Below are 27425 nucleotides of genomic sequence, written 5' to 3'. Positions count from 1 at the left end.
ATCAGGATCTTGACAGTAAATTGCTGCAACCTACTTGCTGCATTATGGGACATTGTCACTGCAAGATATCACGAAAATATCAAACACACATCACTTGTATTAGACCCATGTATTTATTTCAACACATGGGAGCGCTTGGCTGACTATAGTACCCGCCGGAGGAAGCTGAGAGACGGAACAAGGAAACGACCTCTAGCCGGTGCAATGCTGTCAGAGGGGAGCGGTGTGTTATGAGAGCCCGGACTATCTTCAAGGATTTCATGTGTTTCTGTGAGCTCTGTGTAAACCAAACACGCACTGTTGATTCGTGAAACATCGGCAGAGTGAACCGAGTCACCGACATGTCAGAGGAAGCAAGTTCTTCGGTAGGTTTTCATTGAATTTATTTAACCCGGTATTTTTTTTTGTCGCACCATGCATGAGGCACATTCAATCGGGCAAGCGCCATTTCCGTCCCTTTGGGGCGCGGTGATTGGCTAATGTTAACGTCTGTCTTTGTATTCTGCTCTCTATTGGACGGCTCAAAGGAGAAGGGCGTTGACAGATAGCAGCTAGGAAAAGCAGTTGAGCTGGTGGGAAGGTCTGATTCTAGATCATACCGTTTTCAGCTTTGTGAATGACATGGCTGGTTAAACTGCTACAGTATACAGTAGAAACCTTTTTGCCAACTTTATCTAAGCTGATAACATTACACCTTAACGTAATATCAGGTCAAAACTGCATCTCTTTTTAACGGTTAAATTTAACAAGCTAGAATCTTAATTTCAACCAACAACATATTAAGACTGTTGAGTTTTCAAGACGTGACTTTTGTATTTCACGAGTGCCGAACGGATGTTTGCTAACTGCTAGCTTCTGTAACAACATTTTGAGTGTTTTTATGATGTAGTAATGATGCTATTTAGCGAGGAAACACTAAATTGTTACATATTTGAGTCTAGATAGACACGAGAGAGAATGAATAAAAAATTCAGCTTCAGTGGCAGAATTTAACAATTTAAAACGAGTTATTTTCATTGTAACATGGTTTAATTCGAGGTCTTTTCTGTTTCATTAGAGCTCCTTGGTATGTTTGTCAGTGACACTTTTATTTTATGTAATGTCACTTTTCATGACAGTATTGTTGTCGCCAACCCCTGCCCGTAAGCTTAAGATTTAAAGGAGCAGTGTGTAGGATTCACCAGTCACCAGTTAACCTGAATTGCCCGTTGATGTGAATGTGAGTTTGAATGGTTGTCTGTCTCGACACTATATGTTAACCTTGTGATTGACTGGTGACCTGTCCAGGGTGTACCCCACTTCTTGCCCAATGTCAGCTGAGATTGGCTCCCCTGCTACCTGCAAGGGTCTTTGGTGAAGAAGGCAAAAGGCCCACTCTAGAGTCAGTGTTTGGTTTTTCCATTGTGACCTTCTGTAGAAACATGATGGTGCAACATGGCAGCCTCCATGAAAGAGGACCCGATTCTTATGTAGACATTAAGGGCTCATTAAAAGGTAACAAAAATACAACACTTCTTATTTTCAGGTGATTATATGCTAATTAAAACATACTTATGAATATTATATTCCATTTCTGGCAAGTTTATTCCACTAAATGCCACTAAATCCTACACACTGCACCTTGAAGCCCATCACAATAAAACAGTGTCCAATGACCTTTTTGATAAAGTATGTTGTCTCAGTAATGTAGTTTTGAATATGGGGATAATACATAAGGTCACAGTTTTTCAAGATTGTTCATTTTTATCTGTTAGCTCAGTTTGTACACAGTTATGTTCTTTGATATGCAATGTGGTTTCCACCAAAGAAACAGCAGTGAGAAATATGCTTTAGTGTTAATGTCCACTTGACATGTATTGTTCTGTCTTAATCTATGGCAGCGAGCCTGTTCTTGGTGGCTGACCATTCAGAAACAAAGAGTTTCAGAGGTTTCCAGCCACAGACCGCTCTATGTTTCAAAAACCCTATGACCACACCTCATACCCAAGACCCTCCTTAGCTGTCCCGCCCTGCCTTTATAACGGACTCAATGAATTGGCACACTTATCTTTTAGAACCAGAGATATCTTGGGGTGGAGGTCCTGAAGAAGGAGGGGGGTGTTCGGTAAAAAAGACCTCTGTTCAGTTTCTTGAGTCTATATGACCTCAGTACTGCTCCTTACCAAGACACAGCAAGCTGTCTCAGCCACACAGTGGACACAATAGCCTCTACAGTGCAGACGCTCAGCGCGGACACAGAGAATTATGGAGGAAGGACCTTACAAGTACATCAGGGTGAGACGAGCAGAGAAAATGGTTCAGCACGTTTTATAAATGAGTGGTAGAGGAGAGCTGGAAATGAGCTGGATCAATAGAAGGACATCAGTAAGAATATCTTGCAGAGGTTTTGCAGAAAGTCAGTTTAAACTCTTTTGGCTGACTCTCTTTTGTCGTTGCAGGATGGGAATGGCAAAGTCAGTCGGGTCATCCGGATTGGAACCCGCAAGAGCCAGGTACAGTACTACGTTTACTGAATTATGCTTGTTACTTTTTAAGCATTTCAGAGAGTGTGGCTTTTGCATTGATACCGGTTAAAATGTCCGTATTTTGTTTTAGGTTTAAACTATAATTTAAATGTGAACATAAGCCTGACAGAGTCAGTGTGCCAGTGAGTCAGTTGAATGTGTATTATCTGATACACTTGCTCTGTGGGTTTAGATACAGCAGAGCGAGATGTCTGGAGCTCTTCTCGTAGAGATAATCTAATCCTGTCTCAACGTCTTCTACGATAACTGCTCCTTCCCTCAGTCTGCCATACTGATTTGATGGTTTTAACTCATGCACTCACCCTGTGCACAAGTGTTTTTTTGACTATCAAATACAGTTTAAACTAAAGTCAAATGCTGTTTTTGTTTTTCTGTCCCAGCTGGCTCGCATTCAGACCGACAGCGTGGCGGACAAGTTGAAAGAACTGTACCCTGACATCCATGTGGAAATTGGTGAGAATCATCACAGCTTTCATTTTCTGCCAGAGAGTCCTATAGAGGCAATGCAGCTGTGTCTCAAATTTCCCAGCAGCTGGCTCCCAAATGGAGATCTCTTGCTTTGATCAGTTGATTAACCATGTCAATAGTTTGGTCAGAGACTCAAGACCTGTAAACAGACTACGATAAAATAGTTGGACTTCCCTTTTAAGCCTTTAACCATGTCAAAAACTACCAACAATCTGGTGGGAATCCTGTTTGTAAATGGAGTTTTAAAAAGCCAACAGGCTGATTTGGTACAAAACTTATATTAATGTTAAAATGCAGCATATTACTTCCACTGGTTTCACAAACCAATGTGAAGCCATATAAGTGTAATGTAACAGGTTGTGAAAGAACTGTGTCTTAAATGACATGTTATTGGTGTTTGTACTAGTTATTAATGGCTAATCATCTGAATGAAATGACCTTTTCTCTTTGTCTTTCAGTTGGCATGTCAACAACAGGAGACAAAATCCTTGACACAGCTTTATCAAAGGTGAGGCATGTCATGATTGTGACAAATGGCAGACATGTTGGCCTCTACTAACATGCAAATGACAGAAAGAAGTCAATTTATAACTGGACTGTTATTCAAATAATCCAACCAAACATGCACGGGAAGCACTTGTAGTATGTGAATTACATACATTCCAGTCTTATCAGACACTTACTGCTCTATAGGTCCAGTTCACACTCTACTCATTGTAGGATTAGTATATGATTTATGATTTTATGCTTGATGATATATAATACATGCAAATGGAAAACACATTAAGAGTGATCATTTGAATTGGTGACTTGGAAATGTCTTGATGTATGTCTCAGTTGTAACAGATGAATTTAAAGTAACAATGTAACAGAAAATCACTCTCTTTTTTTTTGAATGCAGATTGGAGAGAAGAGTTTGTTCACCAAAGAGTTGGAGAATGCTCTGGAGAGGAATGAGTGAGTGTTACCAGTGTCATCTGTGGCTGACACCACACTGGCTTCACAGCATTGTTTCACCAATGGACGCTAACCGTTCAGTTAAAGGCTTTCACTGACATGGGTTCACTTGAACAAGAACACTGATACTTCTGTATTGTAGCTGTCGGTAACATACATGTTGAGGCATTACTCAACAAGTATGAATTTCAAGCATTTTCAAAAAATGACCCAAAACTCAGCCTTTTAGGCTTTTCATATGTAAACCCCATGAAAAACAGAATGTACATGAATGAACACTGACACTGAAGAAAGTCTGATTTCTCCTCTCAAAAAAAAAATCCATAAGAGCATCTACTGTATGCCTCAGACAGGATCCATGCAGAGGGAAAGCCTTTGATTTCCCCCACAGCCTCAGATGTAGCAGGTGTCTCTGTTCTTTCGCCGCCTTTAAAGCTGTAAAAAACATGAACACTATTGAATGGCTGCATTATATTACTGTAGCATGAGTATAGCATGTATACATGACTGTATTTCTCTGTGTCCCACAGGGTTGATCTGGTTGTCCACTCACTGAAAGACCTTCCCACCACTCTGCCTCCAGGATTCACCATCGGAGCTGTGCTGAAGTGAGTAGGGCGTCTGTATGAACTGACAGTGTAACATGTTGAGGGTGCTACAATCTCACAGCAGAGAATGACCACAAAATCCTCAACTCAATTGCAGGTGAAGTGAAGTCCATTCACTTCCGGATTCTGGGTCCGTTTTTTTTTTTTTACAAAATTCTGCAACTATGGTGTTGAGTGTTTATTCTGAGTAACACTGGAGACATTAAAAGGAAAAATGGGAATTGGAATTGATGGTGTAGTGGCTACACTTGGTATTGCAGGATCATGTGAAACACGCTGGCCCAAAAAATCTTTACAAAAGGAGTAGTTGTAAAATGATGAATACATTTTTCTGAGCCTCACAAAGACCCTGAAATGACTTTGTTTAATTAGAATTTGTTCCATTAGGTCCTATAAAACTTTAAAAGCCTTAAACACACGATTTGTCATTTCTGCCAGTAGGGGTCTCTCAATCAAAACCATAACAAAAGACGGAGTTTGATGACATCATGAAGTAGTGGGATCATGGGAGTTGTTGTCTTCATTGTTAAACAACCACCATTACCGTAATCGTAGTTAGCTTCTCCCAGTTAGGATTCCTTCAGTGTTCATCGATCAGGAGGTTTTTAGCAGAGCCAATCATCCCCAGAGGTCTCCTCCTCTCCAAAACAAACCGACACAATGGTAAAAACACTGAATAAAGCAGTTTATCATCAGAAATCAGTGTTTATCCCACACTGTTCAGCAGACACAGGATGTCCGGAGGGGCTGCTAGCCGAGCTGCTGCTAACGTTTGCTCAGCTTGTTTCTCTGATAAATCAAGATCCAGACGTGTGATGACTAAAATCCTTCATCTGGTTAAAAGATATAATTAAAAACAACTAAGATCTAAAAAGTTTATCATAAAAATGTGGTTTAAAACTGAATCAAAAGTCAATTTATGACAGTTTCTGCTGGATGACCACAACACTGACACATGCGCAAAGGTGGTATGATGCAGTTGACTGTCGACCAAATGAGACAGACCATTACCTTGATTAAAATTGCAGATTTCTCTGGGCTTGAACGTTGTTGGAAACATTTTGGATAATATAAGTACACAACTCAAAAAAATATACACATAGGTCTAGTCCTTTTTAGACATTTTAATGCAGAAAAGTTACATATTATACCTTTTAAAGAGCTGTATCATTAAATGATTTCATCCCAGTCACCCAAGTCAGCCAGCTCAGCCAGATACTCCTGTGCTCTGTGTGCCCAAAAAACACAGAAGCCAGCAGCATGTGCATGTGTATCCAGTGAGCCACTCTATACAGAATCTGCTCTTAGGCTGCATGTTTCCACAGAACTGCCCGTTTAAAGAGGTTATTTACCCCTATTTTGTTTGTATCTCGCTCTCTACTAGCACACACAGAAGAACTGTGTATGTGTTCAAGCATGAGCTGACCGTTTCATGCTTTATAAATGCCAATAACTGTAGCAAAGCACCAGCAAAAGGCAGGGAAAGAAGACTTCTAGCTAGCAAACAGGTTGCAAAATATATTTTTAAAAAGGAATTTCGGTATAACTCGAATATTACTCACTGTCCCTTCTGTAGATCGCTGTAATACTTACTGTGTAATATTTTTGCAGGAGTCATTTGAGCCGCTGTATCCACTTACCTATCCTTTGCTTCCTGCTGCTTTCAGGAGAGAAAACCCCCATGATGCAGTGGTCCTACATCCAAAACATGCAGGGAAAACTCTTGACACTCTGCCAGAAAACAGGTACAGTCCGCTCCATAATTCAAATAGTTGTTTGCTTTTCACTGATATCACAGCTATGATGATTTGACTTCACACTGTGTGTTTGTGCAGTGTGATTGGCACCAGTTCACTGCGCCGTGCTGCTCAGCTGAAGAAGAGATTCCCCCACCTGGAGTTCAAAGATATTGTATCCTTTTAGAAGAAGATGAATTTTCAGGTTTAAAGATATTTTTTCTCACAATGGGGGCATGTTAGGGAGCACAGATTGGATATTTGTGTTGAAGGTGTTTTTCCTGAGCTGTCATCTTCAGCGAGGGAACCTGAACACACGGCTGAAGAAGCTGGATGAGAAGGAGGACTTTGCTGCCATCATCCTGGCTGCTGCCGGCCTCAGGAGGATGGGCTGGGAAAACCGGATCAGCCAGGTACCGTACATGATCATATTAACATTGTGAAGTTTCGCAGGGAGATCTCTCTCATCTCACAGTGGATCTCTCTGTCTTTCCACTGGTAGATCCTGGGCCCTGAAGACTGCATGTATGCTGTTGGGCAGGTAGGAACATTTCCTCCTTTAGTCAAAAGTCTTCTGAAAGCACCTAATGTGATATCTCTGTGTGTAAAATTCTCAGAATAAAAAAATAATGTGTGTGTTGTCAGGGGGCTCTGGCAGTGGAGGTTCGGGCCAGAGATACAGACATCTTGGAGATGGTGTCCGTCCTCCATGACCCGGACACTGTGCTGCGCTGCATAGCTGAGAGAGCCTTCCTCAGGCACCTGGTACACCACACACACACACACACACACACACACACACACACACACACACACACACATATATTATTCAAGTTATTTCTACATTGTATGAGCATGGAAATCCTTTCATTTTCAATTTAACTCTCGTTTTATAGGAGGGTGGCTGCAGTGTTCCAGTGGCTGTACACACTGAGGTGAAAGACACCCAGGTAAGAAGGGTAGGTAGAGACATTTTCACACAAACATCTCAATCTAGCATTGACTATGGGTTGCTCTTTATCCTTTTATCATGAATAACAAAAATTACTGCATTCCAACTTTTTCAAAATGATATTGAGTGGGGCAACAGGAAGCTAAAATGTCATATTATGAACAAATATTTGAACACTGAAAAGTATTACTATCAGTGCGTTTACAGGCACTTTAGTAACAAGGTTACTGTTGGCTTTCTGCAGGAACCTTGTTTTTTAAACATTTAAACTAGGAACATGGTTTCTGTAATCAGTAATTGTAAAATTCAGACACATGTGCTCTGTAAGGAAAGGCTGTGCTCTTACTTTAGTGTCAGCCTTCTGACACACACACAAAAACACACACACACACAAAAAATTAAAATAAGTAATTAACGCTTCCATAATAAGATCAGGGAAAAATCTCATAACTGACCTGCTGCATGTATCTGTAGATTTACAGTAACCAGGTTACTACAGTGACACGCATTCATCAGGTACTTGTATAACATGAGTAACCTGGTTCCTGGAGTGTAAACATACTGAATGTGACACTGTGGTTTACATATTCAGGTACTGTTATCTTACAGACTGGTTTTAGGACCCACTCCAACTAAAATGCTATCCGCGGCTAAACCTTGCTTCAGTCTGTGCCTCATTGTTACTGCTGCATTCACGATGGCCACATTCACAATGGCTGCATTCACAGACTTGTCAATTAAGCTAACGTGAAAATCATTTTGTTTTACTTCATTCATTCAGCCTGACATCATGTTCATGTTTACCAATTTCTGTTTGGGAGGAAGGGTTATTTTATTTAGTTTTGGCCTAATCAATGAGTAACTATCCCGAGTGACGTAACTATGCCACCCAGGTAACTACACCTAGGTAGCTAGGTGTAGCTAGGTAGCTAACAAGCTGTGCAAGAAGATGAGGTTGAAGTTCTGTTTGTCAGGTTCTGTTTGTCCAATCGAAGAAAACAAACGTCAGTGGCATGGATGTATTAAGAGAGTTGGATATGGTGCCGCCACCATAGAATGTATAAAAATAATGGACATAACCACCGTGACGTCACCCATTGATTTGTGGACTCCCATTTTGAAGCCTCAAGTTTGGCATTTGGACCGTGGCCATTTTGGTTTTTTGGAGCCAGAAGTGATGAGAAGTGACCATATTTGGACGAGAGCATGAAGCTAGGGAGGAGCCCCCCAGTGTCCAATTACAGCACCTTATGCACTGCCATGGTAGCAACTCGTTAATCACAAGGTAGCCATGCCCTTTTACTCTAAATGGGACCATAATTTACAAAATGAAAATCATGCTGTATTGAAGAAGACTTGATGCTAACAATTGAGACCATAAGCTCATTAGGAAACTGTTTACTGAGGTAATAAATCATGTGAGAAGTAGGGTCATTTTCTCATAGACTTCATACAAACGGACTTCTTTTTGGAGCCAGTGGAGTCGCCCCCTGCTGGCATTTAGAGAGAATGCAGGTTTAAGGCACTTCCACATTGGCTTCATTTTTCACACCTGGAGCTACCTGCTTGGCCACCACTAAGCCTTGCTCCCAATTTGTCCCAGTGGTCACATGGCGGTATTGCAACAACAATAACAAAAAATCCCCTGCAGCCCAAGAAGAAAAAATGAGTAGATACAGATTTATCTTTCTCTATAAAAGAATAAAAGTTGAAGGACAGTTTGATGTTGTGTGTTTGCAGCTCTACCTAACGGGGGCAGTGTACAGCCTGGATGGATCAGACAGTCTGAAGGAAACCATGCAGACGAACATCGCTCCTGCTGACAAGGTAACAGCCGGGTGCATGCCATGTAATTAGTGTGAAGTTGTGTGTTTTTTGTTTGTGTGCCAGTCCTCACCTTGCGTTCAACCACATACCAAACTTAATAGTGATCATGTGTGTACATGTGACAGAGCCTTGAAGAGGTGGACGAGCGGGTCCAGCGAGTGGGAGTCACTGCCTGCAAGATCAACGGTGGAGCCCAGGACAATGCTGAGCGTTTGGGGGTCGACCTGGCCAACTTACTGCTGAGCAAAGGAGCCAAGGAGATCCTGACGGTGGCCAGGCAGCTCAACGACGCCAGATAATCCCGCCCGGTTGAGGGGCAGGGCTCTGAAGGTGAACGGGTCCTCGAGTGCAGTCAGTCATGGCCTTGTGTCAAATAAAACTTGAATTACTTTTTTTTTTTTTATGTTCCACATTTTATGTTACATGAGCAATACTGCTTGGAACAAAGTTGTGCTCAGTGTGGTACAACGCTGCTAGATTTTTCAGTCACTGCTCTCTGTAGCACTCTTGGTCTTGGTTCAGGTTCCAGCCCATTCGTCCACACAGTACCTCAAGGAACCATCTCTTGAGCTGTGTTGAAAAAGCCTCACTGGAATTACCAGAAAGAAACACAAAATGGCCTTCAAACAATGCCATCATCACTTACAATAGCATCACTAGCTCATGGTTAAACCCTTCATTGTTTTTTAAAGCATATCAATATAATAAATGAAATGCTACTAAAGTTCTGTATTCTCAAACACTTTCCTCATACCCATGATGTTTCTCAGCATCCATTATTGTTCCCCACAAGCAGGAAAAAAGAGAAGTTCCTTTGCTGTATAGACTCATTTGGAGAGGAGGTGACTTTTGATGGTACCAAAGATGAGTTTAGTACAGTATATCGGCACATTTTGTGCTACCGAGCAGCCAACACTGCAGTGATATGGAGCTCATTTAGGTGCAAAATTTGAGAAATGTACACTAAGTCCTCCATTCATTCACATTCTTTCTTGAACTTCTTCATGTTCACAAGTATGTGATCAAACCTTATCCATGGGAGCTGGAAAGTGTAGGTCTCACATTAAGTGGTGTTGGCCTCATAAAAAAGTACCTTTTCTGCATAACCATCATACAACATTTCCAGCTGAGGAGGTTTACTGCTTTTAAGAGTGTGCTTGCTACCTCTGTTAATATACATGGTGATAAACTTGAGGGAGCATTTTGTTAGCTAGTGGTGCTAAGGTGCAGCTTTGTACTAAGGTACAATTTCACTACATGACTGGAGCTATAAGCCAACAGCAATCACTGCGTTTGTTTTCATTTTTCTGCTCTGATTTTAAATGTGCACTGGGCCATTGTATAGCAACAGTTAGCCTGTTTAAACTTTATCTCCTTAGAGCTTATATCCTATTTATGACTTCTGTATCTCATGAGTATAACATGGTTTTCTCATAATTACAAGATACAAAGTTTTTTTTTCTTGTAATTATGAGATAGAATCTCATACATAGTAGGCCTTGTCACATAATTATGATATCTCACAATTACAAGATAGTTATCTTGTAATCACGAGATTCAGACATCATAATTATGAGGGGGTTTTGAGATATATGAGAATATATACTTTGTTGAATGCAATATGCGTCTGCAAAGCTCATCCACAGCTATTAAAAATTTTAGCAGGTTATACATTTTTTGTATATATAAAGTGAATGAAATATGAGGATATATTCGCTGTAATGTTGTCTTGCAAGATGCTGTACTCCACACATCAAAACTGAAGTGTTTCCAAAAGCAATAGATTTTCCAACTTGCTGACTTCCGTAATGGCAGCCATTGTTATCTTTTGTAGTTTCTATCAAAGTGCCATCTCACTAAATGTATTATTTTTCCGCCTAAGCAAACTGCTCATCTGCCTTACATACGTCTGTTTTTTTCATTGATAAATCACGGAAGGTCCTCACTCTGCATCAATGTACCCATTGTACAGTTAGTGTGATACTATATTGTATTTCTATATTTTATAGGTCTTTATTGAATTATATTAAGTTAAACCTCCTGAGACAATGTGAGGTGGCATTAGCCATATTTGTTTTTCAGCTTTAATTTCTATATTCATTAATGTAGAAGGTTTCTGTGTTTAGATTCTTTATCAAAGTGCTCATTGATGCATCAATTCATTAATGACAATGTTACAAGCCTCAAGTGTCTTTGTTTTGCTACTGTTAACATCAAATGTCATCAAACCACCGATGTTGAGAAATAAATGCAAATACAGCTGTGTGTTATACTTGTCTAGTTTTGTGTCCAATGTGTTCATATTAATCATATATCAGAAGACAGCTCAGCTCACTTGTTGCAGATGATTTACACCTCAGACCATGTTTGTTAGTATATTAGCCATGTTGCCTGCCTACAAGAAACAACCTGTTAATGCTGCAATTTGAATTTCTTTGCTTGTTTCAAATTTTTTGTCATGGTAAATGTAAAATCTAAAGATAATACCACAAAATATCATTAAGAGTCAATTTATGCTAGCAACTCTGAATCTGCAAGTAGCTGAGTTAAATGCTCACAATGACATTGTCAAAATGCTGGTGCATAGCAGGTAATGTCAGGTATTTTTTCATAAACCAAATTATTGGACAAATTAAAAATCGGACCTGATGACACCAGATGAAAACCAGCAATCACCATAGTTGTTGCAATTTATCCTGAGAGGGGGGGGGGGCATGAAGCTGTGTATCAAACCTCATTGCAATCCATCCAATAGCTGCAAGAAATTACCCTCAAAACCTTGAATGTGAACCTCATGGTGGTGCTAGGCTAGAGGAAAAGTCAGGGGATCACCAAAGTCAGTACAACTCATCATCTAGGAAGCATAAATGTCTGTATGAAACTTAATGGCGATCCATCCATCAGTGGTCCAGACATTTCACCTAAATGTGTCAACCTGGTCCTTGCGTCTGAGGAACAGGATCACCAAAGTCAATCGTGCCTCACAGGTGACATTAAAGGAAAAGCCTGGGAATCACAAAAGTCATTAAATTACTATATTACATAACCATAATATAGACAAAAATAATGCACAGAGGATTATTTTATTGTTCGACCGAATAACTCATAACTCATCCACAACTTTGTGAGCAGTATCCTTGGGTTTAACTGAGGACACTTTGAGCAGCTTTTCCTCCCCAAGTCCCCTCATCCAATCAAACTGCAGCTTTCCATACTGAGTCTTCCCACAGGGTTTCAAAGTGAAGAAGCTGTGTTGGGAGGGCATTGGGATCACGTGGTGGAAGCAGAAGGAGGCCAGCTCCTGGGTGTCTTTCATCTGAATCTTCTGCAACACCCTCTGATGCACTGCTGCCTGGCCAGGCTGCAGTGTGGGGACGGCTGCCAGAGGTTGTTTGGCATTGGAAGACTTGAGCGGATGCTCTGTTGCAGCCAACCTTGTTGCCCGTGGAGAACGGAAACCTTGGAGAGAAATAAGTTTGTACAGGCTCTTCCTCCACTCTGGCATGGGCTTGTGGCCTCTTTGGTCTTTGATAGAATGGATAGTTTGTGCAAACTGTGTTGAGTAATCAGAATCGAGTGGGTGGCTGAGACATTCAGGATGGGTAAATCTGGGGGGCTGAGTTTCAGTGTTGGACAGCATAGCCCTAAATGCAAGACGGTGCTTTTCACTGGTGGAGAGTTTTCCATGGTGTGACGAGTTCTTGTTACTGGCTTTGAACTTCTTATAAAGCTCCAAGACTTTTCGATCAAGAGGCACCTGTGTTTGATGTCTAATCGTGTTATATTTGGCCGAAGACAGGAGAAACCTTTGATCTTTGACTGGCAAGCCTCCAGAAGGCCGGCGGTTGGGTTGGCGTTGTGGATCCTCTGGAGCAGGAGGGGGGGACTTCAGGGGATGAGGAGTAAAGTTTTGAGGCTCTATAGGTGGTAGGTGCGAGGTAATCCTGGGTTCTGCAAACATGCAACACAAACAAAGTGAAATATTAAAGGACAAATGCAGTAAAAGTTAAAACAGTCAGGTGCCCAAATGTTTTTACTTGCCATAGTCATTCCTCCTGTTCATACTGACCATTAGAAGATCCCTTCATAATGCACTTAGAATGTAAGTGATGGGGGACAAAATCCACAGTCCTCCTCCTGTGCAAAAATGTGTTTAAAAGTTTATCTGAAGCTAATATGAAGCTTCAGTCGTCCAAATGAGTCAAATCAAGTAGATATCTTTCAACGTTACAGTCTTTTTAGTGCCAAAGTTCCTCTTCCTGTTACTATACTTCCACCACAGCTCAACAGGGAAACACCATCAGAGGAAACACAAAGAGGGAATTTGATGCTAAAAAGACTGTAAATGTGGCAGATATTCACTTGATATGACTAACTCAGACTGCTGAAGCCTCATATAAGCTTCACATCAACTTTTAAATGACTGTGTGGACACACTGTGGATTTTGGCCTCCATCACTTACATTGAAAGCACATTTGAAGGAGATCTTTTAATATCCAGTATGAACAGGAAGAAAACCTCTTTCACTGTTCATATGGACACCTGACTGTAGTTTTAAGACACACTTAAGAAATCCTTTATGAATGATGGTTTAAATACTGTGAGAAGCAAAGGGCCTCATGTAAGAATGTGTTTGTTTTTTAAACTAAACCTCTTACTTTTAACTGTGAGGTTTGTTCATACAAGTGTTCCAAGCAAAAATTCAGCAAATCTACAAATCAACAAACTTAGCTTCAAGCTTCAAGTCCTGCTGTCGGAAATCATCAGACAAAAACCTAACAAATTAAGCAGTGTCAGTAGTCGTATTAGGGTACCCAAAAAGCAAGAAAGTGTTACTATAGCTGTCAACACATAGCAGAGCAGTACTGTGACAGCAATAAAGAAGGCATTAGTTGATATAAATATAAATGCCTTGCTTAACATCCAGAAGATAAATTGGAGGCAGTCAAGAGGATGTGACAGTGGGTAATGTTACACTGCCAGATGTTATAACAGGGGACATTTACCTGGACAGTGACATGTATAAAGACCCTGAGGCAGAGTGAGATTTCCTACTGAATTGTTGTCATCCCATTAAAATCTAAAAATCAAAATGTCTGTTCATGACTTGTACAAAAGGTCTGGACCACTTGTGAATTTCATTCATTACTCAGAGAAAACTCTAAGTACGGGTAAATTAGTGAATAAAGCAGGTTCAGTTAGATGACTGCTACGTGCCACTTAAGAATGTGTTTGTATGAGTTGTTCTTGCATGTGGCCCAATGTCTACATGTGCTAGATGAATATACAGAGTGACATGAACCTTGCTTTGAGATGACAATATCAGCAGATACCACTGGAGGCTCTGTGCACTCTACAGAGATGGAAAAAAGTGTTGGACGATGAAAAATACATTTTCACATGCAGGCCAAAATGACATTTTCAAATAGCATATCACTGATGCACATATCTGGAAGTCTTAAGTAGCCTACAACTTTGAGGTACTTGAGTATTTCCATTTGATGCTACTTTATACTTCCACTCCACTACATTTCAGAGGGAAATATTGTACTTTCTACTCCACTACATTTATTAAACAGCTTTAGTTACTTTTCAGATGAAGATTTGACACAATGGATAATATAACATGCTTTTAAAATACAACACATTGTTAAAGATGAAACCAGTGGTTTCCAACCTTTTTGGCTTTTGACGTCTTACAAAAAGCAGTGTGTAGTCGGGGTCACATTTCACATGTCTATGAGTTGTTAACAGCTCCACCAAATAGTGATTTTTCCCTCTTAACTTCTCACATGCTTTCATTTCAATAAATGTTCAAATGATCCAATATTTCACCAAAAATCAAAGATTAGAGAAAAAGTCCAAAAACTGAAAACAGATTTGTGTATCAGAACTTTGTTTTTTCTTCTTTCCTCTCCCATTAATCATCTCACGACCCCTCAGATTTATCTAGTGACCTTTGGAGGGGCCTGACCCCTAGGTTGGGAACCACTGGACTAAACTAGCTACAACAGTAACATGCTGATGCTTCAGTATTAATAATCTAAAGATGTCATATATAATAATATATCAGTCAGAGGCACCAAATCACTACTTTTACTGCAATACTTTAACTACATCAAGCTCATAATATTTATGTACTTTTACTGTAGTGGGATTTTTCATGCAGGACTTCTACTTGTAATTGAGTATTTTTACATCACTGTATTGGTACTTTTACTTAAGTAAAGGATCTGAATACTTCTTCCACCACTGTAGTGTACCTTTAGGCACAGAACTGGATAGGCCTATTCTCTGTGTATTGGACACAGGAAACTCCACATCGTCCTTAAGCTCTCTTTTAGGTCCTTTTTCATGACAGGAGGCAGGGCTAGAAAAAATAATGTTAAAAAGTTCATATGAATGAATTCACATTCATCCTCCTTATGAAATTCTGAATAGTTGTCAAACCATTATTTAGTTTTAACACTTACAGGAAGCTCACAACAGTTCTTGAACTATATTTTGAAGCGACTTCTTCCCTCTGAGGCTCCACATTCATTTTTACATCAGGAAATGTTTTCAGCTGGCTCTGCAGATTCTTCTCAGGCTGGATGTTACTGGACTGCTTGAGGAGGACAGGCCTTCGCGCCTTCTCTTCTTCTGTTTCTTTCTTTACAACCTCATTTTCCTTCCTCTTCACCTCGGTTATTTCTTCCCTTTTCTCATTTTTCTCAATTTCCTTCTTTCCCTTAATGTCTGTTTTATCCTCTTTTTTCTTTTTCTCATCTTTATTTTGTTTCATCCTTCCTTTCACCATGTCAGTCTTTTCTTTCTCATCCTCCTCCTCATCTAGAAAAAACAAAGTTCTTGTGCTCCATTCCTCCTGATCTTCTGTGGTGGTCTCATCCCCCTGATAGAGACTATAAAAGACGATGTCATCCCAACAGTCTGCTTTGCTAAGTCCCTTCCCTCTCTTCCTCCAGCTCCGGATCACAGAGTTGGGGATGTATCCATCTGGAGCTATGGGCCATTTCAGAGGCTCAGTGTTCACATCAACAGCTATGTGACATTCTGCCCTCTCCAACAGCTTAGGCTCCAGACTCTCCTACCAGTTTTACCCAACATAAACAGTTAGATGTTAGATGTTGATGCAGTGAACAAAAATCACCACCCTAACTGCCACACAAATCTCATTCATAAGATTCTATTATTTCAAAAACTCACCAGGATGACCTTCTTGTGTGCTTGATGCTTTGGCCTTCACTCCTTCTAGCAAGTACTTCCTGCAGGTTTTGATGACCTGCTGTAAGCCCTGCTGCTCAGGAGAGGCCTCCCCTCTGCTCTGCTGTGATGCATTTTTTGAATTTAAACATTGACATTTAAATATTAACAACCAGTTAAGAAAATGGAACTCACATCAAGATTTCTAAAGATAATAATGAGGGTTTGTATGCTCTAGTACATAAATAATAATGATAATATATAGTAAAAGGAAATTAAATCAATAACATTTATATCAAAAAATAAAATTGCAAATGAAATTTGTTACTTAAGGCTCTATTTTTCACAGCTTTGGATTTCATGCAGTATCTCAATATTTTCAGGTAAGAGTGTAAAGTTTGATTTCTTTTTGCTAATTTAGTAGTATACTATATATAAAATTTTGTGCCACCTAAATATTTGCGGAGAAAGCAGCCAGAGTATCCTGTTACAGCGGTCATAGGTCTTGAATGATCCACTTGGCTGGACAAGGAGAAGGACTTGTGTCTTGTACCAAGAGACCTTTCCACAGACCACAAAAAAACCTTCAGGGTCCGACAGGTTTATAGAGAAGAGTCAGGACAGTAGGAGCAGTTCCCCACTAGTGAGTGAGATCACCCTCAAAATACTATCTTGGGTCACAGCCAACATCTAGCTTCCACCCCTCTGAGCAGCGACAGGGTCACTGCACACCCTGTACATCTTCAGCTGGATGGAGAAACAGAAGGTGTAATGGCACATGATGGTTAATCCTCCAGTATTATTCAGATACAACTAGGAAACGTTGTATCTCCAAAATGTCAAGATTTTGGAAACAAAGACAAATGTCCTTGTTTGCCTGGATTATAGATCCAATCTTCAACTAGTTTGGGGAGAAGGATCTGTTTGCAGTCTTGCAGACCTACAAGACACATCCACTTTACTACATGACATGCCCACTTTACTACACCCTAACCTTAACCCTGACCCCCTAACCATCCCACTCCTCATGTCTAAACCTAACCAAGTGGGTGTGTCACGTAGTAAAGTGGGTGTGTCTTGTAGATACTGCAAGTCTGCAGATAGACCTACTTGAGTTTGAGGGCATAAAAAACAACAATACTGATTTTCAGCAGTCAGCCATGCTTTACTGCAACTTTTATTCAGGATGAGAACATTTATTGTGGACACACTCACAAAATAAAACAGAAATAAGGACGTACAATTTTATTTGATGTGTATTCCTTTACAGTATTTGCAGCATAGGTGCAACCAAATGGATAAATAGTAACTGTGCTCAACTGTTGTTTTATAATGTTATTGCTATGGAGAAAAAGTTTCATGTTCCATCAGAACAAAACCAAACTGCAAATGAAAAATGTCACCACATATCGTGGAATGATTGGCTTACTTTCCCTCTCGAGCCTGCAGAGTACTCAAAATATGAAAATATTAGAGCTGCTTAATAAGAACAGCTTCTTTCTATGATTCAATGCTTCACAAACAAAAGAACAGAAGAAATTTAAAATTAAAGTAAATTTCACATGAAGCCTCAAAACCCATTTCATCTTAAATTACAAGTCAATATATTTTTCAAAACAGGTAACTTTAAATTAATTGCTATACATGTTTGGTGATATGTTCAGACAATAAATAAAGGATAGAGGAACAACATGGCCTCTTCCTTGCTTTGTTTCTTTTGACACACTTTTCAGACACATGGCTCTCTTCTTCTGGAGTTTCACTCTTTTTCTACAAACACACAGTTTGTAACTCTAACAGAATATATGCTGTTCCAGTATGTTGTGTGATGAAAATTTAAATTTAATTTAAAAAAAAGAAAACCTTTCACATTTCTGTAGTAGCAGTGTATTTCATTCCAACGCCTGTATCATTGCCTCAATGTGTCAACAAAGCATTTACAACACAGATATTTCATTGGACAAAAACAACAATATTAATGATGATGGCTTGCAGAACTAAGAAACAGGGGGATGTAGATATAGTTCTTGTGAAGGAATGTACTACATTGACTTTAACCAAATTTGTGATGTCAGAAGGGTTAATTATTATGTTTTCATGAAGCAGAAATAGTTTTTTCTCCTGAAAGAATTTGAAGACCAAGTTCTTCAAAGGCAGATGCTTACCAATGGAGATTTCCAAACCAAGTTGAGTTATGAAGCAGTTAATGGAGTAGGAGTGTGTTCATGTGTAGTTTTTAATTTCCTAATTGCCAATCCCTCTTGAATATAAAAGAAAGTGCGCTTATTCACTTTCTTGCCAAGAGTTAGATGAGTGTTATGTCTGTGCATTAACTAAGAAGTTAGAGCTGGGAGTCAATTAGCACAAAGACCAGGAGCAGGGGAAACAGCTAGCCTATAGGCTCACTACAAAACTCAAAAACACACCCATTACCACCTCTAAATTACACTAATGAATGCATAGTACCTTGTTTGTTTAGTTCTTGTTTGTTATCTTGGATGATCAACACTCTTGTCATTGATATATTTCTCCTTGTGTACAGATTAAAGACAATAGATACAACGCGTTGATTAGTAAAATGAAATAAAAATTAGTTTTTGGTAGGCACAGTTTTGAACTCTGGACAGAGCCAGGCTTGCTGTTTCCCCCTGCTTCCAGTTTTTGCTTTTGCTAATCTAAGCTCGCTGCCTGCTAGCTATAGCTATAGTTGCATCAATCTTCTCTGCTAACTCAGTAGACGTGAATAAGTACACAGCAATGTCAAACTTTTAATTCCCTTAAAACGCTCTGCACCGATTGGAGGTTTTGGCAGAGCTGAACACCCATAACAACAACAGCTGAGAAAAAACCTCGGGAGAATTACTGTTGAGCAAAACTGAGCGGTCTGTTGTGCAGATTTTTCTGTTCTCATAAAACACTCTCCTGGCAGTTTTTCCTAAAAGAAAAATGCTATGTGTAAACACAGCCTTAGCCTGAGCTGCCTTGCTCACTATGGGTTGATGCAAGTTTTAACACAAAACAGTATGTGATTTAGTATGGATTCATACTGTTTGTTTCTTTCTAGCCTCTGTGTAGTCATAATTTTATTTTAAAGCTGCACGAGTACAGAGATGTTATAGTTTAGCAAATGTGAAACCCTGCAAGGTGATGGATCTAATAGTCTGTGTGTCCAGGACGAAGCGTTCAGTCAGTGCTATTTGGGAGTTAGACTAGCTGTCCCATTCCTCAGGCTATCTCCTTCAAAGGACACAGCCTACAAAGAAAGGTGCATCCTTCAGAGGACTGAAGGTTAGTGGGCTGAACCTGGGCTGTAGCCAGCATTTTAGAAATACTGAGATCATGAACCGAACTCCCCCCAAAGGTACCCTCACTCCATATACCAAAAAGAAAGTCTAAAAAAATCTGGAGGTGATTATTACCTTCTCACCTTGCTGAAGTGATGTAGAAGTATGTACTCCATGGTACACCGTGACATCGGTGTTGGGTGAAACAGTATTGAAACTTTCTACCAGAGGGGGCAGTGAAATGCTACTTTTCAGTCTGGTATTAAGTCACTCTTTAAAAATGCAATATACGACATTCAGCCCCACTAGATGTTGCACTAACACCAGCATCTCAGACCAAAACAAATGTGCGTGTTGTTTACTCGATAAAGTTGGGGGAAAAAAAGCGGTCCCTGAGCCGACAGCTCACAAAACTTGGATCAAATTGTCAAAGTAGGCAGTAGGCTGAATCTTGATTCAAGCATGAATCAAGATTCTGTTGTCACATTGCCTATTTCTTGCCTCAGATACTTTCAGAAACATACTGCATTTTAGTGTACTGTTTAGTGATAATATGATAAACTTTGTGATCCAGCTGCCATGATAAAAACGGATGCCGGGGAGACACGGAGGGGCTCACATGCACTAACATCCACATGCGGCCAGACCAGCTATCAAAACAAAGAACAGAGAGGCTGGGATTACAACACACACAGAGGGAGTGTGACTCCATTCTCTGCTCAGGTCGTCATTACTACACTATATCTTTGCTGACATCGAGTGGGGCTGAATGTCGTATATTACACCTTTAAATATCTACCATGTGGTGGTCTTAAACTGTACAATGTAAACTGATCATGCAAAGGAATGGCCAAAGTGTCCTCAATGGTAGCTATGGCCCTGAGCTGAACCTGCGCCTCCTCCAGATTTGGCGCACACAGGATTCTCCACAGTGTCATCATGAGTTCTCAGGTCATGCCTTACTTGACATATTTGGTCCTCGGATGTGTAGTTCCAAAGAGTCTGTCCATGAAATGGGACACATCTTGTGTTTTATTATTTCGCTTTGTCACATCTGTGAGTGGAGTGCTTTACCTAGAACTGAGAGGGATTCATGAATGAGGCTCTGCTGACTGAGAACTGCCTTACAATAAGGAATGGATCAAAACATGCAACTACTATGATGTCTTGATGAGTATGTGTGATGTGCATCAAGTATCAGATTAAGCAAACTTTCTGTTTCTGTTTCCAACTGATGAAGCTCACACCATGGCATCTTCTTCTGTAGCTGTTACCATAGTGGGCAGTCATTACAGTTATCATTATCAGGACACATCACTTTAATTCCAAGAGGCACTCACAACAACATAATAACCCATCAATGGAACAGTTTTCAAAGCTGCATATACGTATGTCTTAAATGCAGTTAACACCTGAGATACAGGGCATAAAATCTTGCATGCTGCTAAAAGTGATGATTCTCTTTTTTTTAATATTTTGCTTCTAACATTTGAAAGAAAGGCTTATAAATAAATATAAATGCAACTGGAAGACTTTTTCCCAAAATATGATTTTTACAGCTACTCAGAACTCTTGAACTACTGAACTACATATAACAAAAACGCACACGAAAATTGCTGCTGGACCAGAATCAACAAGCTACTGTATGATTGTCACAGTGCAGTTTGTGCTGTCATAATTGCGGCTGTTTCATTTTTAAATATAATACATGAATGGTAGAAGACACTGCTGTACTGGGTGTGCTACATGTGGGGCCACGTAATGTGTTTAGCATCAGGAAAAGGCCTTGATGAAGACTTGATTCCCTCAGCCACTGAAGCAGGACAAGCAGGACAAATGATGCTATTGCTTTTAAAACAATCAATTTTATCTGGTCACGAGCACTGTGATTTAAAGTGAGCTCACAGTCAAACATTGTCACATGTATGATGAAGTGGAAATGCTGCTGGGATCTGTAACACTCAGTATAAATCCTCTATAGTCTCAAAACATTTTGTGAAAGGAGCACAAATTCTCAAAAAGCAAATTAGACATTGTAGACACAATTTATGCAAAACATTTTGTCACACAACATTAAAAGCAAGACTAAAAGTCTACAGCCACTTTAGCCGCCCAATAATCATATAATGTGCATTATATGCTAGAGAATAAACTTGTTGGATAGATGAACAATGTTTAGACAACTTCGTTATTAGAGCTTTACCATTAGTAGAGCAAGAACTGTCAGGTGAGAGGCACCAGAGGAAAGGTTAACATGGTTTATCCATGTTAACATGCTTATATGTCAAATGCTAACGTTTAGCTTTTTAGCTTGTTCATGAGTTATACTGTATTAGTATTAAGCTCATAGTATAGCTATGAGCTTAAATCACTCCCTATTTACTACATAGTCCACTATATGTACTTTTGTGCAAATGGTAGCATGTTAACATGCATCACTTTGAATATTTGCATGCTGGCACACAAGCTAAACCCAATACAAACACTAGCACGGTTACCTGCTAATGCTGCTGATGTAAGCATGTTAGAATGTGTACATTTAGTATGTAACATATGACCGACCAATCTGCCGAGTTCTCTATAGCTACGTCGCTAATGTAGCTTAAAACATTAGGCATTTTCTGAATTCATAACACTCAAAGGCTGTGACAGAAATCACTCCCTGTTTAAGTACTTTCTGCATTTTTATTTGAGTGTTTCAAATTCCCAGTCCATGGCCTGTACTGTACACAACCTGCTGCTAATAGTGCCATTATTTGATACATGCCAAAATTGAAGTTGTGCGACACAACACTTGTCAGTGATAATGCAATTGATGATTCATAAGAAATCTCAACTTACTTACTTTACTGCTGATCACAGTTAATGAGGGTGTGATTTTGGACACACAGCTAATATTAAATGTTAGATAATGGTTAAATTTAGGTGAAGAAACCAACTTCTGTTTAGTATTAAAATATATGCAGAACAAATATGAACTTTCTGTGTATTCAGGGAACTCAGACTTTCACTGACAAGTTAAAAACAGAACCTGAGTCATCCGAGGTGAGAGTAAAGGTATCTCAACTCTACAACTTCCACGCCTTTGCTTTCTATGGCGTTACACCAGTGTCACTCTACTACTGTAGACCTGCTTACTCCATGAAATACTTTTGTTGGAAAAAAAGCTTGTTTCTTACTAATCATGCACAGCAGCATACCATGCTAATTCCACAAAACTTCCTGAGACTGGGGTGACAATAAATACACATGATCAAGCTACTGGATTCCAGTGAAAGCTCTCCTTACACAGTGTAGCTAACACCCATTCTGCCCGAGCGAACATTTCCCTCGCTCTTGCAAAAAAAAAAAAAAAATACAATGAAATTTGAGTGTGGACATTTGCTAAATTATTGATGAAAGCAGCATCAGAGGGATGGAGTCAGTTCACCAACCATTAACTGGCTCCTTCAATTCAGGCAGAGAGCTTCTGTGACTGTCACTGTAAAGCCACCGGCTTTGTTAAGAGGGTGAAAAAAGAAAAATTACAGTATTTGGGGCCACTGGTCTGAAACTTGTTACTGCAGTCTGTGGGGAGTACGGTATGATCAGGTTGGGGGTTGGTATCCGGCAGATGTCATTCTTGCAGAAGTGTCTCCCTCCAGTCAAAGGTGTGGTTTGGTCCATGTGTGAGGGGAAGGATAGGAGGGTCCACTAACTGCCACACCCCCGTGTCTCCCTGCTCCTCACAGGAGCAGAAGCCCAGGTACGGGATCTGAGGTAGAAGCAGAGGAATTAATAAGACAAAAAGAAGAGGTTCAACTTTAAGTTCTGTAGTTGGACAGTATCATTTATAGAGCACCTTTAATTTTCTTGATGACAATCATTGTGTTTTGTATAGGTGACTTTGACTGCTTTCTGCTTACACCTCTTTATTTGCTTGCAAGTGGCTAATCGCACATTGTGCACTCTGCAGCCATCTTGTGGCACAAACAATAACATTGTTTCATCATTTGAAAATGATGATGATGGTTTGTTAAATTTCAACATTGTCTAAGTCTAGGTTCTTGATATTTGTTGGAATAGATAGATAATTAGATTTTTTTAATGCAAAAAAATAAGGGAAACTAGGCAGGATGTGGAGCACATGGTTGTAGTAAGAACTAAAAAGCACACTTCATTCAAGCATGTCAATCTACTGGTCAGGTGTCCAATTAAAAATAACTTTTTTAACACTTGAACATCTTGGTTTGACTTTGATTCATATTTCCTCTTACATCTCTGTTCTTCACTGTGTTTTTGCATGTACACACAAGTGTTTTTGTACATTGAGCCACAATCAGCATGGAGAGAAGAACTGAGGGAACCAGATGGAAGTAATAAGGGACATCAAAAACAGATATGCAGTGAACAGACCTTTCGGACCACTTGGATGAAGTCCTTGGCGCTCTGTGGGCTGCGGCCCTGCAGCTGGCGTGTGCAGGCCTCTAAGGAAGAAGCGTGGGCTACAATCAGCACGTTGTTTCCTGCAGAGAGTGGAAACCCAGGCAGGATGCAATATCAGCAGTGGACAAACACATGAGCAAATGAGAAAAAATACTTCACCTACGCAAACTCAAACTCAACAACTACCAAACTCTAAGGAGTGTCTCATACCAGTGTTTTTGCAGTCTGACAGGATATCTTTGGTCACCTGGTAGCTCCGACTCATGTAGTTCTCATAGGATTCAGACACAGTGAGCTTGCTGACTGGGATCAGAGGTCTGTATGGAGATAAATACCAGTTATTGATGGGAAACTCTCTGTCTCCACTTTCAGCTGTTGAAATCTCAGCAAAAGAGTTCAGTTCTTTCGTGTGCCATTGAAGGGAGGTAGTGTGTTGGAGTGCACTGGGGTTGTGTAGTTGTTGTTTTAAGTGAAGAAGATTTGGCAGCACATAATTACACAAGTACAACCACACAGCTACAGCTACAGGTGGTACATGTAAACTGTACACACTGTGTATTAAGTATTTATACTCATATGTACAAATTCTGATGCAAACAAAACAAAATAGATAATTAGTGAAGTGCAAAAAGCAGAGAAATTATAATGGAAAAAGCCCAAAAAGTCAATGATCAGGGTACTTTATCATAAAGCCAGATTAGTGGGTTAAGCTCCTTTTCAACCAAAAAGTTAAAGGAACTATTGAACCAGAGGAACTAACCTCAGGAACTAAACTAGGAACTGAAAGTCCCTTTTCAGCATTCCTGTTCGTGTTTAAGTCAACAACAAAGCCTAACTTTACTTTTAACATTAACAAACGATTACAAATGTCCACCCCTTGTCTTAATATAAATACTAGAATACGTCCTCGTTTTATGAATGAAGCAAGTTAAAGCAATGAACCAATCGGCGACAGTCAGCCCTGCAAACCCTGCCCCTAAAGTTCCTGTATCTTTGGAAGGTAAAATCTCCCCCGACCAGGGACTTTTAGCATCAGGAACTATCCTACGGGAACTACATTTAGTTCCTCATTCCTCTGGTCCAAATACAGATTTGATCCCTTTAGATTCTCAAAAGGTTCTTAGTCCACTGGGAAACTTCCTGTGGTGGAAACACCCTATTAATCAGCTATCTTAAGGATTACAAAAATGGTCCACTTTTAATGAGGTTGGATTACCATGGTAACCTATTCTACACTACTAACCTGCTCCGGAGCGGGTTCACTTTAGAGGATCAGATCAGTACCTGCCAACAGCCCTGATCACTGGATAAACTAAGTCATCATTCCTACAGCATCCTGACACAGACAAGAGCACTGACTTAACTATAAAATGGCAAGTAGTGATGAGCAATAGAGACATATTTTATAGATCAGTAGAATCACTTTGCCTGTCATGATAATGATGTCAGTTGACAATTGCCACTCTAGGTTTACAACTTGACCTGTTTTGCAGACCAACAGCCTAATAAATGCTTAGTTTTTAGTTAGTTTTACCTGCATATTAATAAATTTTTTTATTATCTGTACTCTGCTTTGGCAGCAGGGATAGTCTACTTTAACTGTTCTTAAGTGTATCACTTATTCATATCACATTGTTCATCATGAGAAAAAAAAGCACCAAAATATCACTATTCTAGACTGCTGAACATGTTGAAAATGCCAAAAATAGCCTTAGGTTAAATATTTGGACATTATCTCTAAAGTCTCTTCAGCTTCTTATTCTACTCAAGTCGTGGGATTATTTTGTAGACTTATTCCACCTTGCTGAAAATCACTCCAAGTCAAGTGACGCAAGCTCAGAGCTGGATAGAAAAATCCAGAGTTAACTGAGCGGGAGCACGACACAGTTCTGTAGTTAAATAATGCTGACTAAGCTTTCATTACTGCCCAACAACACAACCAACCTGTCGTGTTTCATAAGATTGTTTCAAATGTTTGTTTTTTTTCCCATGTACTGTATCCAGGGATCATTTTACAAATGTAGATGACACATTTTGCAGATGACAAATACATTTACATGACTAATTACTCGTGTTGCATATAATTGATTGATGTGTGTTTTCCTTTGAGTTGTTTGCATCACCTGTACGTTGTGTCCACACTGAAGTGGGCTGCAGCCAGGTCAGTGGGAGGTATCCATGCAGGCAAGGAGCTCCCAGAAACCCACTTGGTCCATTCAAAAAGCCCTGGTTCCACTCGCACCTTCAGCTTGCCTTCCTGCTGCATACCTGCTCACACACACACACACACACACACACACACACACACACACACACACACAGTTGTGTTTCCATCACTTCAGAGGACGTTACATTGACTTACATTCACTTCCTGGAGAATTATTACAACCCTAACCATAACCACCACATGCCTAACCCTGAACCTTACCCTAACCTTAACATAACTCTAAATTAACCTTAACTTTAAACCAAGTCTTCACCCTAAAATTAATGATTTTACATTAAGGGGACTTGCTTTTTGTCCCAAAACAATGACTGTGTAAACAGATTTACGTCCCCACAATCTGAGGAATACCTGGACCACACACACACACACACACACACACACACAGCTGATTAGGGCTCGTCTTAAAAGTTAAACTCATGGTTTGTTGACTAAAATTCAACATGATCAACTCTCTTGATGTCCCTGAGATAAAATTACAGTATGATACATATCTCTGTGTGTATCTGAGACTCTTTTTACCTCTAAGGATGTTCTGTGCAGTCTGAACACATCTCAGGGAGGGAGAGCAGTACACAAAGTCTAACACTGTGTTGCTCTCTGACAGGGCCTCACCTGTAGAAACACATATGTAGCGCACATGAATTTCATGAACATAATACAATGCTGCTCTTTAGTTAGATCTACAGATATTGGTGACGTACCCACTAGTCGTGCCTGTGTGCATCCAGTCACAGTGATGGGAGCGTCCATGTCGTAATCTCTCTGTCCTCCCCACAGCGGCAAACTGGGAGGCATGTTCAGATTGGAGCGGACATATCTACCTGCAAAAACATTTCCAAGAGAAGATTCTTTTTTTTCTTATTCCTTAAACTTCCTTTTTTACTGATGAAATTCAAGGGGACTGGTTATAAAATATCAGTGTGTATTGGACTTAAAAACCTCAGTCTACCCCTACAATACTCCATTTATTAAATTTCTTTTGATTTAAGATGAAGCTGTCATGAGCTAATCGCATTTGAGTGGCAGCGCTCACCTTTACTGTCTGAGCAGAGGGAGAGCCAGTGTTTGCCAAAGACCACATCCATCCTCTCACCGTGCCGACACACAAAAAGCGTCCGCTTGGGCTGCCGAGAGTGACTACCACTCATCCGCAGGACCTGCTAGAGATAAAAAGCATTAGTAAGTCACAGGGCTTTTGAAAAATGTGTGTAT

General features: G+C 40.0%; 3 protein-coding genes across 10 annotated transcripts in view; 1 reads left to right on the top strand and 2 right to left on the bottom strand.

Annotated features, from left to right (window-relative positions):
- The first annotated feature begins 149 nt into the window (after window positions 1–149).
- LOC137185630 (porphobilinogen deaminase-like) lies at window positions 150–11345 on the top strand. Of its 4 annotated transcripts, none has more exons than XM_067593885.1 (14): window positions 150–365; window positions 2439–2492; window positions 2906–2978; window positions 3452–3501; window positions 3895–3950; window positions 4481–4558; window positions 6226–6303; window positions 6394–6469; window positions 6594–6707; window positions 6797–6835; window positions 6940–7059; window positions 7191–7253; window positions 8987–9073; window positions 9199–11345. In XM_067593885.1, the coding sequence occupies exons 1-14, from the start codon at window positions 342–344 to the stop codon at window positions 9370–9372; spliced, it is 1086 nt and encodes a 361-aa protein (XP_067449986.1). In that variant the 5' UTR covers window positions 150–341; the 3' UTR covers window positions 9373–11345. The 4 variants fall into 4 exon arrangements, with proteins under 4 accessions (XP_067449986.1, XP_067449989.1, XP_067449985.1 ...); XM_067593888.1 differs by having other exon boundaries at window positions 151–365; window positions 7191–7244; XM_067593884.1 differs by lacking the exon at window positions 150–365 and adding an exon at window positions 597–2274.
- Window positions 11346–12137: 792 nt separating this feature from the next.
- LOC137186695 (uncharacterized) lies at window positions 12138–16402 on the bottom strand. 2 transcript variants are annotated; one of them, XM_067595751.1, is made up of 5 exons: window positions 16277–16402; window positions 15548–16161; window positions 15338–15444; window positions 14377–14427; window positions 12138–13024 (listed from the first exon to the last, which is right to left on the bottom strand). In XM_067595751.1, the coding sequence occupies exons 2-5, from the start codon at window positions 15871–15873 to the stop codon at window positions 12177–12179; spliced, it is 1332 nt and encodes a 443-aa protein (XP_067451852.1). In that variant the 5' UTR covers window positions 15874–16161; window positions 16277–16402; the 3' UTR covers window positions 12138–12176. The 2 variants fall into 2 exon arrangements, with proteins under 2 accessions (XP_067451852.1, XP_067451853.1); XM_067595752.1 differs by having other exon boundaries at window positions 16281–16402.
- Window positions 16403–21091: 4689 nt separating this feature from the next.
- Window positions 21092–27425, bottom strand: part of ubash3bb (ubiquitin associated and SH3 domain containing Bb) — a 45019-nt gene continuing 38685 nt past the window's right edge. For 2 of the 4 annotated variants that reach the window (XM_067593876.1, XM_067593874.1), the window contains exons 8-14: window positions 27247–27373; window positions 26915–27034; window positions 26733–26825; window positions 26110–26254; window positions 24197–24303; window positions 23957–24066; window positions 21092–23315 (exon numbers count right to left, since the gene is read on the bottom strand). In XM_067593876.1, the coding sequence (XP_067449977.1) occupies window positions 23178–23315; window positions 23957–24066; window positions 24197–24303; window positions 26110–26254; window positions 26733–26825; window positions 26915–27034; window positions 27247–27373 (840 nt within the window). In that variant the 3' untranslated portion in view covers window positions 21092–23177. The remainder of the gene's footprint in view (window positions 23316–23956; window positions 24067–24196; window positions 24304–26109; window positions 26255–26732; window positions 26826–26914; window positions 27035–27246; window positions 27374–27425) is intronic. The other 2 variants (XM_067593878.1, XM_067593875.1) reach the window with 1 other exon arrangement.

The sequence above is a fragment of the Thunnus thynnus genome, chromosome 7, assembly GCF_963924715.1.
Source record: "Thunnus thynnus chromosome 7, fThuThy2.1, whole genome shotgun sequence".
In the NCBI taxonomy this organism is placed as follows: Eukaryota; Metazoa; Chordata; class Actinopteri; order Scombriformes; family Scombridae; genus Thunnus; species Thunnus thynnus.
This window is presented reverse-complemented; position numbering and strand designations above follow the sequence as displayed.